The sequence below is a fragment of the Heptranchias perlo genome, chromosome 1 (genome assembly GCF_035084215.1).
Source record: "Heptranchias perlo isolate sHepPer1 chromosome 1, sHepPer1.hap1, whole genome shotgun sequence".
Classification (NCBI taxonomy): Eukaryota; Metazoa; Chordata; class Chondrichthyes; order Hexanchiformes; family Hexanchidae; genus Heptranchias; species Heptranchias perlo.
In genome coordinates, this window is record NC_090325.1 from 141,866,267 (window position 1) to 141,889,004 (window position 22,738).

The 22,738-nt window shown below is 41.6% G+C and overlaps 1 protein-coding gene across 1 annotated transcript in view; it reads left to right on the forward strand.

Moving 5' to 3' along the window:
• lrba (LPS-responsive vesicle trafficking, beach and anchor containing) overlaps window positions 1-22,738 on the forward strand; it is a 753,934-nt gene that overhangs the window by 292,317 nt on the left and 438,879 nt on the right. The window contains exons 34-35 of the mRNA XM_067992149.1: window positions 3,388-3,452; window positions 22,294-22,402. Of these exons, the coding sequence (XP_067848250.1) occupies window positions 3,388-3,452; window positions 22,294-22,402 (174 nt within the window). The remainder of the gene's footprint in view (window positions 1-3,387; window positions 3,453-22,293; window positions 22,403-22,738) is intronic.

Sequence of the window (22,738 nt, forward strand, 5' to 3'; positions counted from 1 at the left end):
AACCTCCAGACTCTCAAAATTCAAACAAGCCAGCGAGTAAGAAATAGATGCGTAGAGTTGAGTTGCCTGTGGATGCCAATTAGAGTTCGGGTTACTGTTCATAGGAGTCTGCTTATGGAAACTGCCTTCAAGCCAAAAATTTTGGGAAAAGTCTAAATGATGTTGGGTTTTGTAGTGGGAAGTTGCTGCATCATAATATTTTGTAGTAATTAGCATTGTGGTACAAATTGTTTCCAATTAAAATGATGCTTATGCTTACAAGGCAGGCTCCCTGTTGGCTGGGCTGGTTGTATCAGTTGATAGCTGACCGATTATAGATGGCAGGTCCCAAATTCAACCTTGGTCTGTACTCAGTTAGCTGATCTCAGCTGGGGCGGCAGTAGAGATGCTATAATTGGCATCCATGTCTCTGGCGTAGGAAGGGAAAAATCAACCAGCACTCCAATTCCTGATCACCATCCAACAACCCTGGTTAGAAATCCGTATGTGTAGTTGTCTGCTGAGGGAATGACTGGGCTCGGTTCTGATGACCCCCGTGGTTAAATTGCCCATTTTGACTCGCTGCCCAATTTCACCCCTGAAGAACTGTTAGTGGAGTGAGATGCTAGATGGTCCCTGGTGCCTGAAAATTGTATCCCAATAAGCAGCTAAGGACTTTAGGAGGGGAGAAAATTATTAGTAAAACCAGGGAATTTTTTGAGGAAAAAAATACTTTGCAACTTGGAAAGATATTCAGCCTGCTGTTGAAATGAAACTCTTTTTAAAATACCAAGCAGCCATTCCTGTACATCTCATCAAGGTGTTCAGTTAATTAAGAAGGAAATAAAGATCATTCGTTTATATGGCACTTCAGGGCATCCCAAAATTCTTTATGCCCAGTGAAATACTTTTGAAGTGTGGTCACTGTTATAATGTAAGGAGAGTAGCATAGAAATCATTGTAAGTTAAAAAACATTATTCAATGAAAATTGATTATATGTTGAAAATGTATTTATAGTTTCCATTTTATTAGTGATATTTTTATGTTTGGAAATAAGCTTTTTATTTATCTGTGTGCAACTAGTGAGTAAACATTTGTATTTTCATTGGATTTAACTGTTTAAAATTTTGTTTTCCTTTACTGAATCACTGCGTAAAACTAAAATGCTCATGCTTTGTGTTCATATTTTCGCCTCTGTAAATTAAGGCATTTGATCCTAATATGGAAAGAAAATCAGAGGAAAGCAAAATTAAATGAAAAACTTTTTTTTTAGTGATCTAGACATTTTTATTATAGTGGGAGCCAGAAAATTCTGATTTGGTGAAGAATTGAAGTATTGCTTAATAAGACTAGTCTGTAGACATATGAAGGATACTTTTTGCCCATGTATGACATTGTGATAGAAATACTGTTTTTTTGGGGTGGGGGTGAAATTCCATTTTGCTGTCCTCTCAGGTTGGAGAAGAAACATGTTTGAGTTAACGGTAATGGAATAGATTTAAAACCAAAAAGTACCTTTTTCTGTGTAAATGCTGATTTTATCCCATTTCTAAAGGAACTGTGATCCGCTTTAGCTATCTTGTAACTGAACCCTGTCATAGCGTTCGCTTTTCCTAGAGAGGACATAACATGCCATTAAATGTTGAATTTTAATAGACAAAAAGCATAATAGAAATGGATAATGGAATATAGAAGTATTGTAACATGATGGGTATCATTTGGTACTTTTAGAAGTTATTATTGAACATGTGACACAGTGGAAAATCCTGATTCTTTCTTGTTTATCTGCTGGGTAGTTTTGTAGTGTCTATGCTGACAGACCTGCATTGATTCCAGGCTTATTTTATGGTTGCTCCTTCTGTAACCTACAGATGTTTGGATTTACCTCAGTGACTAAGATCTTTCATTGCTTTAGTTTGATAAAGGAATCCTGCTTTGGGCAGAAAATCGGCAGACTGCAGTATTGCCAGAATATTCTAGCAAAATTTGTAAAGCAGTTTGTATTCTATCTGTTACCTCCTGAAGTGCTTGATAGTGACGAGATAGCAAATTTCCTTCACAAAGAATGCTTGATAGTGACTAGATAGCAAATTTCCTTCACAAAGAATATACCTGAGATTTATGATAAAGTGGAGAACGGTTCATAATTAAAAAAAATTGAATGTGATATTTTGAAAACTATATTTTGACATTAGAAAGAAGAGAAAGAACTTGCATTTATATAATGCCTTTCATGACCTCAGGATGTCTTAAAGCACTTAACAGCGAATGGAGTACTTTTGATCTGTAGTCACTGTTGTAATGTAGGAAATGTGGTAGCCAATTTGTGCACAGCAAGGTCCCACAAATAGCAATGAAATAAATAACTAGATCATCTGTTTTGGGTGTTGGTTGGGGGATAAATGTTGTCCAGGACACCGGGAGGACTCCCCTGCTCTTCTTAGATTAGTGCCATGGGATCTTTTACGTTCACCTAAGAGGTGTAGATGGGGCCTCGATTTAACGTCTCATCCGAAAGACAGCACCTCCGACAGTGTCAGCATGGATTATGTGCTCAAGTCTCTGGAGTGGGACTTGAACCCACAGCCTTCCGACTCGGGCGAGAGTGCTACCACTGAGCCAAGGTTGTAAGTAAAACAAACTATTGGTTGTTTGCAAAACATGAGCACTATAAAAGAGGAAAATATAATTTCACTACTTTTATTACATACATTCAATTGTATCTTATACTGTGTACAGTTACTTCTCTGCTTTGTGATTCATTGCTCTAAGATTAATAGAATGAGATGCAAATATGGTTTGAAATTTCTCTGAATAACATCAATTTACAGTTTAAGAATAGGTATGAATTTATTGACTCAGTTAATTGCAACTTACAATCCGTCTCTTTTGAAGTGCTAAAATATGATTTCCGGCACTTTAGAAGCATTAGTGGTCAGGTCTGAGGCTTTTAGCGTGTTTTTTTCAGTACCACTAGGAGATGGATACCTCAGACCTTCACATACTCTGCACATCAAATTGTTTTATTGTTCTTGTAATGAGTGTACATGCAATGTTAAAATATTAAATTGGTCATCAAAGATATTGACCATTAAGCTGTTTCCAGAACTATTAAAACTCACTTAAGCTTTGATTCAGCTGAGGCTTATTTGTAAGTTATTTAGACTAGGGTGTTCCTTGTGAAGTGGATAATGCTGAATTATATCATGATAAATATGTTTTCTTCTCTCCTAGCATTTTCTATCTTCACTAATTATAAAGTAAAGATTTAAAGCAAGTGTCAGTCAATTGGCAGCATTGGTGTGAAGGCTGTGGACCATATGGATCACATTGTAACCAGATTTATTTTTGTGCGTTTTACTTGGGAAGTAAACTCTTTTAAATTTTTTTTTTCATTTTTATTACAGGAATGGCAGAACTCAATTCAGAAAAATGCTGGCCTTGCATTTATTGAACTTGTTAATGAAGGAAGGTAATGCTGTTTTAGTATTTTTCTCTCAAGAGTAGATCTTAGATGAAGCTTCTAGTTGCCAAAGAATTTGCAATATATTCAAATACAGCCACATATTGATTTTTGAGAACGCTGACCCTAGATTCCAGCTTCAGAGTTCAAAGGTTCATAACACCTGTATAAAGTGACAGACTGTGATCTTTGTCTCGTGGTAACTGCTGCCAAACTCTTCATCTGTGCGGCAATTTTCCTGTGGAGAAAAACATTTTTCCTTGCAAATTTTGGGTTGATACCATCTACTTAAAGTTGTATTATATCATGTAGTATGGCACTAAGAGTTTTATTTTGTTTAGTAGAGGTTTTGTCTTTTTTTCCAAGACAGTTAATTTTTTTCCTGTTTTATAATTTTGTGCAAGTATGCGTGGTTATGCTTTATATTTTGGATAGAAACAATGCCTATTGAAAGAACATCAGTTAGGCAAATCCACTTTTCAGGCCCAATTAAGAATGCAAAGATAAAATATAAACACATGGACAATGTTAGCCATGCATTTCAATATTTATTTGCTTAAAATCCTCCAAAAATATTTTGTTGGTAACATGTACTGTACGCTCCATGAAATATACATTAAGTAAACATCTATGAATTGCAGTATTTTGTGGGTTGTCCCGCCCCCAGAAAGGGCTTTCTTTTTAAAAAAAAGTCTGGTTCTTCTGATTGTGCAATAGCAGTTCTGGTTTTCTTTTTGTAAAACCATGTTGGATAAATTATTTCTGATGGACAATAAAACTATCTTGGAAGGAGATTGTTTAAATGTATTAAGTTGCAGAAGGTTTATGATAATTCTTGGAACAGCATTGCTGTTCTGTAGAGGGGGAAAAGAGCTAGGGAGTTTTGCTACTGAATTTGATCCCAGGGGCCAGTGTAAAGTAACAGGATATCTGGTTACAATGGAAAGACCTGGCCTGTTATTGTTTCTCATTATATGGTCCTGACCTGTTTTGACCTCTTGCAAGTGAATGGTTATTCTGAATTTGGCCCTTGATTAATGTTTTATGAGCACTGATAACACCAGGATTCTGTGCACATGTAAGGGAGTTGGTAAGGTCCATCTGGATTAGATGTTAATCATTAACAAATCAATTAGTGATGTGGAAGTGTAAGCAATTACCAGCCATTTTTTTAGATGATCTGTGCTGAGGGAGCAGTGCAAGGTCTTCCCCAAAGCTCATGTGGTTAAATAATCCAGTCAGAGTTTTTTAACTGGACTAATGGGATGGCATCATAATTCTTCTTAATTCCACATCTTCCACATATTGGAGTATAGCTTAGTTTAATATTGTGGGGCAATCATATGCTGAGCACGCATTTGAAAATGTCATCTTGGCCCATGCAATACGTTGTCTGTTTAAAAAAAAACAAACCAAGTGTCTCCATAGCTGAGTTTTCATAATTATCTACCAAAGGCTCTTCAAATACTGTGCAAGATGCAATGGGCCAAACACAATCACTGATGATAAAACACTCGTTAAATCCAACCATCCCCAATTGGGCATTGCTGAACACATGCGGACACTGATTTGGTGCTGAGCAAACACTTTTACTGAAGTGTTTGAGGACTCGATAACAAACTTTTATGCTTCTTGGTCCCAAGAATCTGTTAGCACTGAGAAAATGCCAGAACTGACCATGGAATTATGTTTAAATCAAGGTAGATTACACTCAGTCCTTCCAAGGGAGATAATTGTACAATGAGTTTTGATCCTGAGATGTGCATGTTTTATATACAAATATCACTGAAGATTAAAAAGATGTTCAATTGCTTCCTTTGTCTGTAGCTGTCAATGTAGATTAAGTGAGTAATGTAGATTAAGTGAGTGTGGGCCAATGCACCAGTAGCTTTTGCTGCAGAAACAAGAACTTGTATTTATACAGCACCGTAAATATAGAAAAAAATATTCCGAGCTTTCCCACTGAGCCAAAGAGATATTAGGAAGGATTTTCAAAAACTTGGTCGATTTTGATCAAATTATGGGTTCCGTGAAATGCAAAGGCAGTTCATATCATTATATTTCAACCAACCAATGGGATTGTGATTCAAATTATTGTCAGGTGTTATAAACAACTATTTGAAACATTAACATTTGTAGTGACCATCTTGAACAAGAAAAGCCCAGCCATTTCTCTTGACCTCTGATGACACCACCATCACCAAGCCCCCACCATCAACACCTTGGGGGTCTCCATTAATCAGAAGCTTAACTCAACTAGCCATGTCAACACTGGCTACAAGAGCAGGGCAGAGGTTGGGTGCTCTGCAATGAGTATTTCACTTCCTGATCTCTCGAAGTCTATTCACTATCTATACGCTCAAATCAGGAATATGATTGAATACTTACCACTCGCCTATGTAAGTGCAGCTGCAATAACACAAAAAGCTTGACACCATTCAGGACTAAGCAGTTTGCTTCATCGATGCCCTGCCACTGGACTCAATCTCCACCATTACTGGTGCACTGTAGTTGCAGTTATGATCTGCAGGATGGACTGCAGCAACTTACCGAGATTATTTGATAGCATCTTTCGCCCATTCTTTTTTCGGTTCTGGGCACTGCACGTTGTGAATGATGTATTGGCCTTGGCGGAGCTACAGCGCAGATTGACCAAAATTATACGGGAGCTTAAAGGGTTAAGTTATGAGGACAGGTTGCATAAACTTGGGTTGTATTCCCTTGAGTTTAGAAGGTTGAGAGGTGATCTAATTTAGGTGTTTAAAATGATAAAGGGATTAGATAGGGTAGATACAGAGAAGCTATTTCCTCTGGTAGGGGATCCAGAACTTGGGGGCACAATCTTAAAATTAGAGCGAGACCATTCAGGTGTGAAATCGCAAAGCACTTTTTCACACACACAGTATTGAAAATGTGGAATTCTTTCCCCCAAAAGGCTGTGGATGCTGTGTCAATTAAAATTTTCAAGACTAAGTTCAACAGATCTTTGTTAGCTAAGGGTATCAAGGGATGTGAATCAAACGCAGGTAAATGGAGTTGAGGTATAGATCAGCCATGATCTAATTGAATGGCAGAACAGACTCGAGGGGCTGAATGGCCTATTCCTGTTCCTATGTTCCCTCGTGACCTCTACCACTAGGAAGGACACGAGGAACAATGTCATGGGAATACCATTGCCTCCAAGTCACACATCATCCTAACTTGGACATCTGTTCCTTCATTGTTGCTGGGTCAGTGTTTTGGAATTGCCTACCTAACACCACCATTGCAGGAGAACCACCACCACAAGGAATGCAGCGGTTCAAGGCGAAGCCCCATTGCTACCATCATCTCAGGGCAACTAGGGATGAGCCTTACCAATGTTGTCCATATTCAGAAAACAAATATTTAACAAAATGACATTGATGAATTTCATTTCTGTGATTGCTGAACCAATAAAGGGATATATTTGAAGGAAGTTAGTAATACTTAAACTTAACACCCCACCTCACTGAAAATTTATATTTCTTTCATTGGAACAGAGAAGATTAAGGGGGATATAATAGAGGTTTTCAAAACTGTTTAACATTTTGAAAGGGTAAATAGTGAATGATAATTTCTATTGGTTGGTGAATTGGTAGTGTAACACAGACTCAGGATTGTCACCAGAAGAATGAAGAGTGAAGTTAACAACATTTTTTTCACAGAGTTATTGGAGCATAGTATGCTTTATCACAGGAGGCAGAGGCAATAACATCATTTAAAAGAGGATTGGATAAGTATTTGAAAAAGAAGACTATCAAATGATAGAGAAAGGACAGGGACATGGGATTCAACGACACTTAAGTTGAAGGGCTAGTATCGGAGTAATGAACCAGATGGAATTGCCTCTGCTGTAATTTTTTTGATTCTATAAAATGAAAGAATTGCCATGGCATAAATCACAGTGTTGATTGCTCATGCCTTTAATTCTAGTTAAAGGCATCTTTTCCAGTCTATTCGATATGTCCCTCAACCAGGCACTTGGGAGGTAACAAAGCATCTGGGAACTTTGGTTTGGACACAAGATTGTTTCAGCCCCTATAACTATTGAATCCCCATCACTAATGCATTTTTAGGTGTGTTGCTAATCTCCCTCACCCCAAGAGCCATTTCATGTTGTTTGGTACTATTGGCATTTATTTGATGGCCCAGTCTAGAATTCTCATTTTCCTAGAGGATGCTGGAGCTTCAAATCTGTTTTGAGAGCAAATGTTACTCGGGGCACTCCTATTCTAATTTTTCCTTTCCCCCTTTCCCACAACTCTGACACAATCACTCATCTTGCCTCCTCCACTGCCTACTCCCTATCTCTATCAGTGTGACTACCCTCTCAAACTCTTGCTCCAAAAACTGCTCTCTCTACCTGATGTGTCAGATTGTCTCCATCTCTTTTTCAAGTTCTGAGGTCAAGCATTGCGAGTTGCTGACACTTCCTACAAACGTGTGCTTGAGACTCCCACATCTTGCAGGAATAACACATCACTGTGCCTTCCTGTGCTGCCATTTTTCAGTCAAGATTTCGAGTGAGTTGGCAGAATCAATGAGCCTCGATCCCCATTGTTAATAGGAAAGACAAGAACCCCATAACCAAGAAAGATCCAATGTCCTGCTTTAGAACAAACCATATCAATCTACACGTGGTTGGGAATAAGACATCCCTTGAAGGGGGAGAAGAGGAAGATAGTGACAAAAAGATCAATGGTGTATTTTTAGAGCTCTGAATAAATAGAGGCATTTAATGCTACAACCAGCAAAGCTTCCATGCACCGTCTGCAGATCATGTGCTGACTCCATTGGGTAGTTTTTATGAGATTATTGATGAATGCATCCCTATGGACCATGATCACAAATGTCTGAGTAGATACTTACAATTTATCACCATGTAATTCTGAAATAGATTCAGTTTTCAAGCTTCACTGAGACTGAGCAAATCCTTTATATAAGTCACCAGTTGCAAAGCCAATTTTTTTTAATAATAAACTAAAAACTACAATAATAAACATTTAACAATTAAATCATAAGCTGTTACCCAGCTCAATATGAAACATCAACATCATAAAATGTAGTATAAATATTACAATTAAGTCCTATTAAAACCCTACATTTCCCCTCTTTAATCCACCAAATAGAAACATGGAAGAAGCAGCAAATTAAAGAAGAAAAAATAAGACTGATTCTCTGCTCCATCCTTGGATGGACATCGCTCCCTGAGCCTAGGACAGAAGTCAGGCCTTGAACAACTGCACAAAAAGCAGTCTTCCCCTTGCAGCATAATTGCTTGACCTCTTAATCCTCTACTCCAAGAGCTCTCCTCATCCTTTCCCAAATCTGGTGATACATTTTTACCTTCCCTGTATTACAGAATGGCAATCTGCAGATTCATATTCTTGAGGTAGTTGAGAACTTTTTTTCAGACATTGAGGATGCCTGAGAAAGAACTGTTTGCTTATCCAGACATCCATTGGCTTCAGGTGTTTCTGATCAAGGAAGACGCCATGTTTAGTTGGGGATTGGAAGGTGCCTCCTTTCCCTGCACGTGAAAGGTTTCTTTATCCATTTCTTCTGTTTTGTCTGATTTTACGGATAGCTCAGAAGACATGAGCAGACGTTGAAAGTTCTGCAAACCATGGTTCTTTGATATCGTGGAAATGAGCAGAGGCAGAATCCTACTGCTTCATACAAGGGATCTCCTCTTGCAACTGGGGGCAAGAGGGGGTTTGGCAGGGAGTCAAAAATTGTGTTCAAACCCAGTCACTTTCTGGTGCACGGCCTGGTTATTGGAAAATGATGTCCGTTGTATCAGTGTCGTCTGTCCTCAGTGCTAGATATTTTGATTAGTTCCTGCAGGACATCATCTAACAGAGCATATAACACAAAATGGAAAAAGCTTATGCAGTGGTCTACTAAATTAGTTGGGCCTAACATGTGTGATGCACCATATATGCTGAAGAATCTCCAGCATGTGTTTGTGTTGGTTTAAAACCTAGCTCTTAGTATCTTACTAGGTACAGCACAGGTTTGTGTTCATGTTGCATTTGGAATCTTAGGGAATCATCTGTTGAGGTTTTTTTTTTTGCAAGCTGTATGGAAAATGTGCCAACTAAACCTGCACTAGTTCCCAATTGGGAACTCTGTTTAGTTCTCAGCAAATTAATGTACATATTGTTCGAATTTCTTCCTTGGAAAGCTGTTTTGTTTGGACTCAAAGAATTGGGGAGCTTCAAGCTCTTCTTGTAGATCAGTCATATTTGACGTGGCATTCTGACAGGATGGCCAATGGGTCTCACCAATAGATTTTACCTAAGGCCATTTCTTGGCTTCATTTGGGTCAAGAAATGGTTTCCTTATTTTACCAGTTACCACACAATTGAGAACTGGAATGTCATTTTCTCTTTGTGGTTGCTTGTAGAGCCTTAAGCTGTTATGTCTTTTGCACAGAGTAATTTAGATATTTATTTGTTATGGTACAAGAACCTGAGGGACGCTGGTGACTGAGCATTAGATAACCAAATGTATGGTTGAGTGCATCCTAGATTGTTACCTTGCAGGGAAGAAACCCATTGGGATGGTTAAGGATTAAAGGGATATGGAAACAGGGCAGACACTTGGGATTAGGACTACTGCCTAAACACTGACACAGGTCAGCACGGAATAGAAACCTGTAGCTGTGTGTCATCCTCTGCCATCTAGTGATTCCACACTAGTGCATGCCGCTGCTGGAGGGACTAAAGTGGGTGGTCATTTCCAACACTTCCACAGCAAGTGGCTACAGATCTCATGAGATACTTGAATGGGAGAGAGAGTGCTGGCTTCTCTTTGAAATTCAGAGATATTTAGAAAAATGGAGGCATATTTCTTGTGGAATGTTTGCTAGAAAATAATCTTGGAAATCATGGTGGCATATTCTTCCATGTTGAGATAATATGTTTGAGATTGGCACGAGTTTTAGATTCAGGGGACGTGAACTTCAGCTTGGAAAGAGGGTGGTGAACGTGTGGTATGGACTGCCCAGGAAGGCAGTGGAAGCAGTATAGCACAATTTAAGGGAGAATTGGGTAGATATTTGAGAGAGTGAATGATTGAAAGTATTCATTTTTGAGATTGGCCAGATTGTCTGCCTTTTCTTTTCCAGTCCTATACTTTCCTATGTTTCAAATTATGTTTGATAATTCCTCTCATCTTCTACAAATGCAAGAAAGCATGTGTCATTGTGAAATTGGTTTAGAATGTTAAAGGAATGTTACTATTGGTTTTAAAAAGAAAAGTTTTCTGGTTTTCAGGATGTATGTTGCAGGATCTGCTGCTTTTATTGACTCCTTTTGAAATCAGGAATTAATGTTCCTTAAAGGTCAGGAGTGAAACTTCCAACCTGTCATTTATATGTCCCATAAGAAGAGTGTCACTGTGTCAAACCATTTGGATGATTGTTGACTGGATTGAAACTAGATATTTTTCACTGAGATTTTCATTATAACAGTGTTGAGTTTAGTAATTAAAAGTAGTTTAAAGCATTAAGTTTAAATTTGTGAAGTGTACAAAGTGGTGAGGGTCAGCAGGAAATCCTTTAATGAGTGGGAATCCTAGGTGATTTCTCTCTTTTTTTCTCCCACCCAACTTCCCTAAATTCCCTAGAAGGGGACTCTGAGAAATACGCCCTACTGCTGTCCCACCTAAGATCTTCTAACTGAGCACAGATTTGTGATTAAACCTGGCACGTTCTTGGTCTTTATACATCTGTACTGAATGACACAGTGCATTTACAGGTTGGAGATGATGTGGAATTGATATTTTCTTGGAGAAAGTGAGCTGAAATGCATAATCACAGTATTTCGAGATTACTGTGCATCAGTAAAAAAGAGAGATGAAGGTAGGCAGTAGAAAGTGTAATTTATCCTAATTATGGGAATCCTTTTTTATAATCCTTTCTGACTTTTATATCGAGTTGGAGCTATTTGATTGTTTTAACTTACTGTCCATGGTCTGCAGCAGTCTTTAGAGAGTGGAAGTCAGGGCTGGAAATAGTGGCTCAGTAAAGTGTAAGGAATCTTACAACACCAGGTTATAGTCCAACAGTTTTATTTGAAAATCACAAGCTTTAGGAGACTTTCTCCTTCGTCAGGTGAGTGTGGGATTCCATGGAAGGTACCGCATATATAACTTGATGTCTGTGTCGATATGCGCGATCTTCTTGGAGATCCTCTCCACTGTGAGCCGGCAGTTTGTGGTGTCGATAGTAGCCATGATGTGGAGATGCCGGTGATGGACTGGGGTGGACAAATGTAAGGAATCTTACAACACCAGCTCTCTCCCTCAGTTCTTCTGACTAGTCTACTGTTAGAATCCCCTCACTCGTTTCAGTGCCAGAACCTTTAGTCATCACATGCCTGAATTTGAACTTTTCCCTCTCTACCTTGTCACCGAGCACACTGGTTTCAAAAACCTCCTCAAAATCTACCTTTGTGATTCAGACTTTGGTAATCTACTGTAATTTCTATGGCATTTCCTACTGGGAACCCTTTGATCTCTGGTAAAGTAAACTGGAAGGTTTTTTTTGTGTGAAAGGCACTATATAAACCTAAATAAATCTGCTCCTGGTAAGTTCAGCTGTTATCAATAATCTGATCTACTGACTCAGAACACCCCATGTCTCCCTGTTAATCAGCTGCTGGGCCTGCCACAGACTTGAGAGCTGGCCAAGAATACTCCCCAACTTCACCCATCACTCCCGAGCTAAAGGCAGCATCCACTCAGCTCCATTGTTGTTGTTGGCAGCCTCAACAGAGGTTTAAACTGGCTTCTATGCCAGTGGGTGCAGTACATGTTGAATATAATACCAGCTTGTTCCAGCAACAATTGACTTTCCAACAGGAGAGGAGTTTGACTGGAGAGCGCCAAGGCAGGTGGGTGGGCAGAGGCAGCGCATTCAAAATTCGGGGCAGTAATTGGTAATATAATTTGGGGATTCCTCATTATCTGCCGATTTCAATTATCCACTGGGAGAATGGGTGTCTTCCATTATGGCAAATAATCGAAATTCTACTGTTGTGTAAAACTTGCACTATACATCATGCCTGACTAATCTAATTGAATCTTATGAGGCGGGGACCAGCATGGTGGATAGGGGAATGTTTATGGACGTTGTCTATATGGACTTACAGTAGGCATTTGGTAAGATTCTGTGCAAGAAATTAGCAAAAATGAAAGTGCATTGAATTGGAGGTAACCTTGTGACATGGGTTGGTAATTGGTGGGAGTTAGGAGACGAGAGTAGGGATAAAGGGAATGTTCTCTGATTGGTGGCATGTGGCAAATGGTGTTCCCCAGGGATGAACTGGGGCCTCAGCTTTTCACCACATATAGTAATGACTTGGATGAAAGAATAGACAATATCCAATAGAATATCCAACTTTGCAGATGACACCATGTTAGGAGGAACAGTAAATTGCGTAGATGGGAGCAGGAAGTTACAAAACAACAACTTGCATTTATATAGCGCCTTTAACGTAATAAAATGTCCCTAGGAGTATAATCAGACCAAAATTGACAGAGCCATAGATGATGATATTAGGACAGGTGACCAAAAGCTTGATCAAAGAGGTAAGTTTAAGGAGGGTCTTAAAGGAGGAGAGAGAGATGAAGAGGCAGAGAGGTTTAGGTAGGAAATTCCAGAGCTTAGGGCCTAGACAGCTGAAGGCACGGCCGTCAATGTTGGGACGAAGGAAGTAGAGAATGCACAAAAGGCCAGAATTGGAGGAACGCAGAGTTCTCGGTAGGTTGTAGGGCTGGAGGAGGTTAGAGATAGGGAGAGATGAGACCATGGAGGGATTTGGACACGAAGATGAGAATTTTAAAATGGAGCCGCTTGGAGACCGGGAGCCAATGTAGGTCAGCAAGCACAGGGATAATGGGTGAATGGGACTTGTTCCGAGTTAGGATGTGGGCATGCAGAGTTTTGGATGAGCTTAATAAAGGGACGTAGACAGAGTAAGTGAGTGGGCAAAAGTATGGCAGTTGGAGTTCAATGTGGGGAAGTGTGAAGTCATCCACTTTGGATCTGAGAAAGAGAAATTGGAATAATTTCTTGATGGTGAGAGACTAGGAGCTGTGGAGGAGCGAAGGGATTTAGATATCCATGTACGCATCACTAAAAGCTAGTGCACAGGTACAAAAAGGCTACTGGAATGTTGCCCTTTATCTCAAGGTGGTTGGAATACAAAAATGCTTCAGTTGTACAGAGCTTTGGTCAGACCTCACCTGGATTACTGGTCAGGAAAGATAAATTGGCCTTGGAGGGGGTATAGTGCAGATTCAGCAGAATGATACTAGGGCTTAGAGTTAAATTATGTGTTCAGGTTGCATGCACTTAGTTTGTATTCCCTTGAGTTTAGAAGGTTGAAGGGTGATTTTGTCGAGGTTTTAAAATGATGAAGGGATTTAATAGGGTAATTACAGAAAAGCTTGGTTCTGGTGGGGAAACTCAAACAAGCGGGCATAATCTTAAAAATAGAGCTAGGCCATTTAGAGGTGAAATCAGTAAGCCCTTTTTCACTAAGGGTAATAAAAATCTGGAACTCTCTTCCCCCAAAAGGCTGTGAATGCTGTGTCAATTGATATTTTCAAGACTGAGATCAATCGATTTTTGTTGGGTAAGGGTATCAAGGGATATGAAACAAAGGCAGGTAAATGGAGTAGAAGTAAAAATCAGCCATGATCTAATTGAATGGTGGAACAAGCTCCAGGGGCAGAATGGCTCACTTCTATTCCTATGTTCCTACCCAATAGGCCGGCGGAGATCCCAGTTTGTTTTCTTCTATGTGGGAATAATTTCAAATTTTGTTTTTCACTTCAGATGAATGTAAAACCCTGCAGATTTTGCTTTAAAAATACCTGCATTGACCACTGGGAGTAAAATGTTATCTTTTGGAAAAAATAAGGATTGGTATAATTTGTACAGAAATACACCTGTATGAACTGCAGTATTTTGTCTTTACTGAGGCTATTTTGCCCTTTTGAGTGCTGCTGTATTTTCATGAAAAAACACATTTTGGTTCCTTGTTGAGAAGACCTAGTTGAAGAAGCAATAGTGTACTGGTAGTGGTGTCCTGTACAGCTGATTTCAGCTATGTAGTTAGACAAGTTAAAATCAGTCCAGTATTAAAGATTTTAGTATTTCAAAAAATATCATGCATTATGTTTTTAAGTAACTTGATCGCAGATCGAATGAGCACTCCACTTATCATCCTTGGACCGAAGTTTATAATCAGCTGCTATGCAATATCTCCCTCCATCAATACCAAATCAGTTGGAGAAAAAACAGTTCTTTGGTGGGAAATTCTGTAATGGCAGTTCGGAGATGAATGTGGCTATTCGGATAACTAACATTGCTATAGTAAAACTAATTTTGAAAGTACTTATGGTAGTGCTGACAAACAGCTCTTGCATTGTGGGGATAATTATGTATGTTTTTTTTGAAGTCTCAGTGGTTTTGTAAATGCTCATTGTGAAATTAACCTGTGTCGGCATGAGTCAATTGCCTTTCCTCTCTCGAACCAAATGAAAAGTAACCAAAGTCTTCCTGACTCTTAAGAGGGCTGGACTATTCTTCATTCTGTGGTTTTCTATACCAAAAAGGCATGTAGGCTAACATGCAGAATTTGGCCAAGAGCAAGGACGATACAGGGGCCTGATTTCTTAGATGAAATTTAACGCAGAGAAGTGCGAAATGATACATTTTGGCAGGAAGAACGAGGAGAGGCAATATAAACTAAATGGTACAATTCTAAAGGGGGTGAAGGAACAGAGAAACCTGGGGGTATATATGCACAATCCTTTGAAGGTGGCAGGACAGGTTGAGAAAGTGGTTTAAAAAAGCATACGGGATCCTGGGCTTTATAAACAGAGGCATAGAGTACAAAAGCAAGGAAGTTATATTGAACCTTTATAAAACACTGGTTCGGCCACAACTGGAGTATTGTGTCCAATTCTGGGCACCGCACTTTAGGACGGATCTGAAGGCCTTAAAGAGGGTTCAAAAAAGATTTACTAGAATGGTTCCAGGGATGAGAGACTTCAGTTACGTGGATAGACTGGAGAAGCTGGGTTTGTTCCCTTTAGGGCAGAGAAGGTTGAGAGGAGATTTGATAGAGGTGTTCAAAATCATGAAGGGTTTAGATGAAGTAAATAAAGAGAAACTGTTCTCATTGGCGGAAAGGGTCGAGAACCAGAGGACACAGATTTAAGGTGATTGGCAAAAGAACCAAAGGCAACATGCGGAAAAACTTTTATACGCAGTGAGTAGTTATGATCTGGAATGCGCTGCCTGAAAGCAGATTCAATTGTGGCTTTCAAAAAAGCATTGGATAAATACTCGAAGGGAAAAAATTTGCAGGGCTACGGGGAAAGAGCTGGGGAATGGGACTTTAAAAAAAAATCATTCATGGGATGTGGGCGTTGCTGGCAAAGCCAGCATTTATTGTCCATCCCGAATTGCGCTTGAGAAGGTGGTGGTGAGCCGCCTTCTTGAACCACTGCAGTCTGTGTGGTGAAGGTTCTCTCACAGTGCTGTTTGGTAGGGAGCTCTAGGATTTCGACCCAGCAACGATGAAGGAACAGCGATATATTTCCAAGTCAGGATGGTGTGTGACTTGGAGGGGAACGTGCAGGTGGTGTTCCCATGCGCCTGTTGCCCTTGTCTTTCCAGGCGGGAGAGGTCAAGGGTTTGGGAGTTGCTATTGAAGAAGCCTTGGGGAGTTTTGCTGCATTGCATCTTGTAGATGGTACATACTGCAGCCACAGTGCGCCGGTACGGGAGGGAGTGAATGTTTAAGATGGTGGATGGGGTGCCACTCAAGTGGGCTGCTTTGTCCTGGATGGTGTCAAGCTTCTTGAGTGTTGTTGGAGCTGCACTCACCCAGGCAAGTGGAGAGTATTCCATCAAACTCCTGACTTGTGCCTTGTAGATGGTGGAAAGGCTTTGGGGAGTCAGAAGGTAAGTCACTTCCCGCAGAATACCGATCCTCTGACCTGCTCTTGGAGCCACAGTATTTATGTGGCTGGTCCAGTTAAGTTTCTGGTCAATGGTGACCCCCAGGATGTTGATGGTGGGGGATTTGACTGTGGTAATGCCGTTGAATGTCATGGGGAGGTGGTTAGACTCTCTCTTGTTAGAGATGGTCATTGTCTGGCACGAGTGTTACTTGCCACTTATCAGCCCAAGCCTGGATGTTGTCCAGGTCTTGCTGTATGCGAGCACGGACTGCTTCGTTATCTGAAGGGTTGTGAATGGAACTGAACACTGTGCAATCATCAGCAAATATCCCCACTTCTGACCTTATGGAGGGAAGGTCATTGATGAAGCAGCTGAAGATGGTTGGGTCTAGGACACTGCCCTGAGGAACTCCTGCAGCAATGTCCTGGAGTTGAGATGATTGGCCTCCAACAACCACAGCCATCTTCCTTCAACGCTCTCAAGACCATCAACGCCATCAACGCTCTCAAGACCAACCGCAACATCGTCATCAAACCAGCGGACAAAGGAGGAGCCATAGTCATACAGAACAGAACGGACTATTGCAAAGAAGCATACCGACAACTGGACAACCAGGAACACTACAGACGGTTACCCGCAGATCCGACCAAAGAACACACCCACCAGCTCAACAAACTGATCAAGACCTTCGATCCAGACCTTCGAAGCATCCTACGCACTCTCATCCCATCTACTGCCTCCCAAAGATACACAAAGCCAACACACCCGGACGTCCTATCGTATCAGGCAACGGAACCCTGTGTGAGAACCTCTCTGGATACATCGAGGGCATCCTGAAACCCATCGTACAGGGAACCCCCAGCTTCTGTCGCGACACTACAGACTTCCTACAAAAACTCAGTACCCACGGACCAGTTGAACCAGGAACACTTCTCACCACGATGGACGTCTCGGCACTCTACACCAGTGTCCCCCACGATGACGGCATCGCTGCGACAGCATCAATACTCAACACCAACAACAGCCAATCTCCGGACGCCATCCTACAACTCATCCGCTTCATCCTGGATCACAATGTCTTCACCTTCGATAACCAGTTCTTTACCCAAACACACGGAACAGCCAAATTCGCACCCCAATACGCCAACATTTTCATGCACAAGTTCGAGCAGGACTTCTTCACTGCACAGGACCTCCAACCAACACTACACCAGATACATCGACGACATTTTCTTTCTATGGACCCACGGCGAGGAATCACTAAAGAGACTACACGATAACATCAACAAGTTCCATCCCACCATCAAGCTCACCATGGACTACTCCTCAGAATCAGTTTCTTTCTTGGACACACGAATCTCCATCAAAGACGGGCACCTCAGCACCTCACTCTACCGCAAGCCCACGGACAACCTCACGATGCTCCACTTTTCCAGCTTCCACCCTAACCACGTCAAAGAGGCTATCCCCTATGGACAGGCCCTGCGAATACGCAGGGTCTGCTCAGATGAGGAGGAACGCGATGGACACCTACAGACGCTGAAAGACGCCCTAGTAAGAATGGGATATGACGCTCGACTCATCGATCGACAGTTCCGACGGGCCACAGCGAAAAATCGTATAGACCTCCTCAGGAGACTAACACGGGACGCAACCAACAGAGTACCCTTTGTCGTCCAGTACTTCCCCGGAGCGGAGAAACTACGCCATGTTCTCCGCAGCCTTCAACATGTCATCAATGACGACGAACACCTCGCTATGGCCATCCCCACACCTCCACTACTCGCCTTTAAACAGCCACCCAACCTCAAACAGACCATCGTTCGCAGCAAATTACCTAGCTTTCAAGAGAACAGCGTCCATGACACCACACAACCCTGCCACGGTAACCTCTGCAAGACATGCTAGATCATCGACACAGATACCACCATCACACGAGAGGACACCACCCACCAGGTGCATGGTTGATACTCCTGTGACTCGGCCAACGTTGTCTACCTCATACGTTGCAGGAAAGGATGCCCCAGAGCATGGTACATTGGCGAGACCATGCAGACGCTGCGACAACGGATGAACGGACACCGCGCAACAATCACCAAACAGGAGGGTTCCCTCCCAGTCGGGGAACACTTTAGCAGTCAAGGACATTCAGCCACCGATCTTCGGGTAAGCGTTCTCCAAGGCGGCCTTCGAGACACATGACAACGCAAAATCGTCGAGCAGAAATTGATAGCCAAGTTCCGCACCCATGAGGACGGCCTCAACCGGGATCTTGGGTTCATGTCATGCTACACGTTACCCCACCAGCGAACAAATGTTATCTGTTTTTAATATAACGGGTCAGTTGCTGTCTTTTCTATGTTTCTACCTCTCTATCTTTTTTTTTTGGTGATTTGTATATTCGGAGACCGCGCAGGTAACACCTGTCTGTCTGCACACTAATTGCCTTGGCAACGGGCAGTTATAAAAACTGTCTGTAATCACCAAGCATTGTTCTGTGATTTATAAATGCGATTTCATTTCGAGGATTTCATTTCCAACAACGTTCACCTGAGGAAGGAGGAAGCCTCCGAAAGCTTGTGAATTTAAAATAAAATTGCTGGACTATAACTTGGTGTTGTAAATTGTTTACAATTGTCAACCCCAGTCCATCACCGGCATCTCCACATCTTCCTTTGTGCTAGGTATGACTCCAGCCACTGGAGAGTTCTCCCCCTGATTCCCATTGACTTCAATTTTACTAGGGCTCCTTGGTGCCACACTCGTTCAAATGCTGCCTTGATGTCAAGGGCAGTCACTCTCACCTCACCTCTGGAATTCAGCTCTTTTGTCCACATTTGGACCAAGGCTGTAATGAGGTCTGGAGCCGGGTGGTCCTGGCGGAACCCAAACGGAGCATCGGTGAGCAGGTTATTGGTGAGTAAGAGCTGCTTGATAGCACTGTCGACAACCGCCTTTTATCACTTTGCTGATGATTGAGAGTAGACTGGGGTGGTAATTGGCCGGATTGGATTTGTCCTGCTTTTTGTGGACAGGATATACCTGGGCAATTTTCCACTTTGTCGGGTAGATGCCAGTGTTGTAGCTGTACTGGAACAGTTTGGCTAGAAGCGTGGATATTTCTGGAGCACAAGTCTTCAGTATTACAGCCGGGATGTTCAGGGCCTGTAGCCTTTTGTTTTATCTAGTGCACTCAGCTGTTTTTGATATCAAGTGGATTGAATCGAATTGGCTGAAGACTGGCTTCTGTGATGGTGGGGATCTTGGGAGGAGGCCGAGATGGATCATCTGCTCAGCACTTCTGGCTGAAGATGGTTGCAAACGCTTCAGCCTTGTCTTTTCTGGGCTCTGTCGTCATTGAGGATGGGGATGTTCACTGAGCCGCCCTCCTCCCATTAGTTGTTTAATTTTCCACCGACTGTCACGACTGGATGTGGCAGGACTGCAGAGCTTTGATCTGATCTGTTGATTGTGGAATCGCTTAGCTCTGTATATATCATGCTGTTTCCGCTGTTTAGCATGCATGTAGTCCTGTGTCGTAGCTTCACAAGCTTGGCACCTCATTTTTAGGTACGCCTGGTGCTGCTCCTGTCATGCTCTTCTACACTCCTCATTGAACCAGGGTTGATCCCTGGCTTGATGGTAATGATAGTGAGGGGATATGCCGGGCCATGAGGTTACAGATTGTGCTGGAATGCAATTCTGCTGCTGCTGATAGCCCATAGCGCCTCATGCATGCCCAGTTTTGAGCTGCTAGATCTGTTCTGAATCTACCCCATTTAGCACGATAGGAGTGCCACACAATCACGATGGACGGTGTTCTCAGTGTGAAGATGGGACTTTATCTCCAGAAGGACTGTGGTGGTCACTCCTATCAATACTGTCATGGACAGATGCATCTGCGACCAGTAGATTGGTGAGGACGACGTCAAGTAGGTTTTTCCCTTGTGTTGGTTCACTCACCGCCTGCCGCAGGTCTGGCAGTTATGTCCTTCAAGACTCGGCCAGCTCGGTCAGTCGTGGTGTGACCGAGCCACTCTTGGTGAAGTCTCCCACCCAGAGTACATTCTGTGCCCTTGCTACCCTCAGTGCTTCCTCCAAGGGGTGCTCAACATGGAGGAGTACTGATTCGTCAGTTGAGGGAGGATGGTAGGCGGTAATCAGCAGGAGGTTTCCTTGCCCATGTTTGACCTGATGCCATGAGACTTCATGGGGTCCGGAGTCAATGTTGAGGACTTCCAGGGCCACTCCCTCCTGACTGCCACCTCTGGTGGGCCTGTCCTACCGGTAGGACAGGACATACCCAGAGATGGTGATGGAGGAGTCTGGGATGTTGGCTGAAAGGTATGATTCTGTGAGTATGGCTATGTCAGGCTGTTGCTTGACTAGTCTGTGGGACAGCTGTCCCAATTTTGGCACAAGTCCCCAGATGTTAGTGAGGAGGACTTTGCAGAGTCAACTGGGCTTGGTTTGCCTTTGTTGTGCCCGGTGCCTAGTGGTCCGATGCCAGGTGATCTGTCCGGTTTTATTCTTATGTCTTTTTGTAGCAAGATTGTACAATTGAGTGGCTTGCTCGGCCATTTCAGAGGGCGATTAAGAACCAACCACATTGCTGTGGTTCTGGTGTCACATATAGGCCAGACCGGGTAAGGACAGCAGGGTTCCTTCCCTCAAGGACATTAATGAACAAGATGGGTTTTTACGACAATCCGGTAGTTTCATGGTCACCACTGCTGATACTAACTGTATTGTTCTTACTAAGAGCTGACACTGGCTCGATGGGCCGAATGGCCACCTTTTGTGCTGTGACCATTCTATGATTCTGGATGAACTCATCCTTTTACCCCTCATCCCCACCCCCACCCACCCTTTTCTCCATCCGCCGCACCCCCCCCCCCCCCCCCCCAGCCGGACAGTATTCATCTAAGGTTGTGCTTGTCCCAGGTAAATATCCTTTTATAAAAATCTGTGCATTACAATTCCAGATGTGAATAGTAATTCAAACATGAGACAGATGGTAGAAATGAGTGGAGAAACAATACATTTGGGAAAAAATGCTGTTTGCAATTAAGTAATTTATTGATATCAAAATAATTAAATTTGATTACTAACACACTTGAAACCCTTGCCAACATAAAACTAGCTTTTGAGATTGACTTCATATTAACCATCCTTGTTTATTTATATTTACCAGACTATGAAAGTGGATTCTCAAAAACCATAGTGTTCAGAACTTTTTAAATAATGGAACTAATGGTGAAACTGCAGCATTTAGAAAGATTTATAAGTACATTCTGTCTTGATGAACTGTGCCTTTTAAAATCAAAAGGTTTCAAAAATGCCAGGTCCCAATTTAAAAGGATTGCGATTTATTGTTGGGCTTATTTTTCCTGTAGAAGACCAGACTAAGTTCTTTTTATAAATGTGCTAATTTTTGCTAGATAGATCAGATTTGTATCTAATCAATTTGAAAAGATTTTTACTTGTATAAAATTTGAAAACTTCGACTGTATGCAAATGATATTTCTTTTTCTGCTTGTATTTGAGTATTTACGTTCTGTTGTCTTTTTAAGATGACGAAAATACTTTTATGTACAGAACACTGTGTACAAGTTGTAGGTCTTTGTTTTTTTTTAAAAAATCTGCATGTATTTCCTCACTACTTTTCTAAAAAAAAGTATCTTTTGCTATTCTATACAAGGCATATTAGTCAAATGAAGGAAGAATGTTCATAGAATTTTGCTTGTTAATTTAAATAGCAGGAGTATTCAGTAAAAGTTTATATTTTCATATATTTGCTCGATGAGAATTTGCTTCTGAGATTTATTTTTTTCTGCATAGACTGCTATGCCATACCATGAAAGACCACCTGGTGAGGGTAGCAAACGAGGCTGAGTTTATCCTGAGCAGACAGCGGGCAGAGGATATACATAGACATGCTGAGTTTGAGGTAAGCTGAGACCTACTGGATACGTGTTAAAGTTCGCCTTGGTTTGAAAAAACTACATGCACAATTTTCTCCACAGATTCGGTGACTGGTCCTTTGAGGGTTAAAAACTAAAGTTGATTGTTTTCTTGTATAATTACTCTCTCAATCGCTGGCCGAACAGACCTGCTAACCTGCTGTGAAAATACAGGCCAAAAAGAGGGGAAACTCACTACATTGGAGAAATAAAACTTTTTTTTGTGCTGCGCAATAGCTTGTTGCAAACAAAATTCTAATTGTATTTTAGAATGCATAGTCATTCTTTCTCGGACGAGTTTGACAGGCGTTCTGTGTTGATGA